Source organism: Physeter macrocephalus, chromosome 1 (assembly GCF_002837175.3).
Source record: "Physeter macrocephalus isolate SW-GA chromosome 1, ASM283717v5, whole genome shotgun sequence".
In the NCBI taxonomy this organism is placed as follows: domain Eukaryota; kingdom Metazoa; phylum Chordata; class Mammalia; order Artiodactyla; family Physeteridae; genus Physeter; species Physeter macrocephalus.
This window is the reverse complement of record NC_041214.2, coordinates 98,475,907-98,477,498: the sequence shown is the minus strand read 5'-3', so window position 1 is coordinate 98,477,498 and position 1,592 is coordinate 98,475,907. Positions and strand designations below refer to the sequence as shown.

At 41.1% G+C, this 1,592-nt stretch overlaps 1 protein-coding gene across 1 annotated transcript in view; it reads right to left on the bottom strand.

The window, feature by feature from the left end:
• Positions 1 to 202: 202 nt before the first annotated feature.
• Positions 203 to 1,592, bottom strand: part of LSAMP (limbic system associated membrane protein) — a 652,949-nt gene continuing 651,559 nt past the window's right edge. Inside the window, exon 7 of the mRNA XM_024120416.1 lies at positions 203 to 319. Coding sequence (XP_023976184.1) covers positions 222 to 319 — 98 coding nt within the window. The 3' untranslated portion in view covers positions 203 to 221. The remainder of the gene's footprint in view (positions 320 to 1,592) is intronic.

Below are 1,592 nucleotides of genomic sequence, written 5' to 3'. Positions count from 1 at the left end.
ACCCTGAATTGTACGTCAATTTTTATTGATGGACTTTAAAATTGTTTTAAATGTTGTATCTTCTTCTTCGTTTTCTTATTTTCCCTTTCATTTATAAACACACAAAGTTGTGAAATAAACAGTCTCCCCCCATCTCGCTCTCTCTCTCTCTCTCGCTCTGTATCCTGTGTGACGCATTTTTGTGTGTTTTTTTTTATTATTATTTTTAAACTTTTATTCTGTTAACATTTGCTGAGAAGGCAGAGCAGAGATGCTGCCAGCAGCCACAGTGGTACGGCCAGACTGATGGATCCATTTATTCCTCTCACCGACCCAGGTCCTGCAGTGCAAAAGAGAGAGAGAAAAGAGAATAGTTACATCTGGCCCACTCTATGTCACAGCTCACAGCTGATGTGTCAGAGGTAAGACTGGGCCATGTACCAGCATCTCAAAGTCAGGGCACTTATATGCAGCCCAAGAAGGGCTCACGATCTTTTCTAAATCCTTCTCCTTGAGCTATAAGTATTTTAAGGGGTATCTTGTGTGATGGAGGAGTGGTCTCCTCTTTGCCCAACTTCATCCTGCACGCCCTGCTCTGCACAGCACTGCGATGCCAGCACTCATTAAGATTCCAAGCATTGGTGAGGGTCCTTCAGTAGCCAGACACGGGCTCCTCCAGCTGATTCATTACAGCATCTCCATCAATAAACATGGAACAAATCTGTGACTCTCTCCTTTCTCGGTGGGGGGGAAGCAGTAGTTATTTATTTGTTAATGGGGAGGGGAATTGTTTCAAAGTAACATTTATGGCTGGGTGGCACCTTAGCTGCAAGGCAGAAAATAAGTCAACTCATTGCGGAATCTTAAGCAGCAGCAGGGGATCATCTGGTTCAAAGTCTTCATTTGACACTTTAAAAATAAAAACTAAAGACAATAACAACAAAAACAAAAAAGCCTAGCAAGGCAGGTCCAAACCAGAAGCAGAACTGAGGCTTGAACTTGCCCAGAATTCATCCTGGAGGGGCTGTCTGTGGGTTTCCCAGTGCCACCTGAGTTTTCCCAATGTGGACACGATTTGGAGGATGTGGGTGTAGGAATGGAGAGGAGAGTGGGGAAGGGATTTGTGTGCTGACACAAAGAGAATTGAGGTAAACGAAGTAAATGTAGGTCCGAAGAGCTTGTTTCCTATGCTTTGCCTGTTGCATTATCTCCTTTTATATAGTTCTGTTCATTTAGATTCATTACAAGAGAAAAATATTAGTATTTTTCACACCAAAGACTTTTGAATTTAAGACTGTATGCTTACCAGAGGTAAACCCATGCACATATGGTCACCTTATCTTTGATAAAGGAGGCAAGAATATACAATGGAGAAAAGATATCCTCTTCAATAAGTGGTACTGGGAAAACTGGACAGCTACATGTAAAAGAATGAAATTAGAACACTCCCTAACACCATACATTAAAAATAGACTCAAAATGGATTAAAGACCTAAATGTAAGACCAGACACTATAAAACTCTTAGAGGAAAACATAGGAAGAGCACTCTGACATAAATCACAGCAAGATCTTTTTTGACCCACCTCCTAGAGTAATGGAAATAAAAACAAAA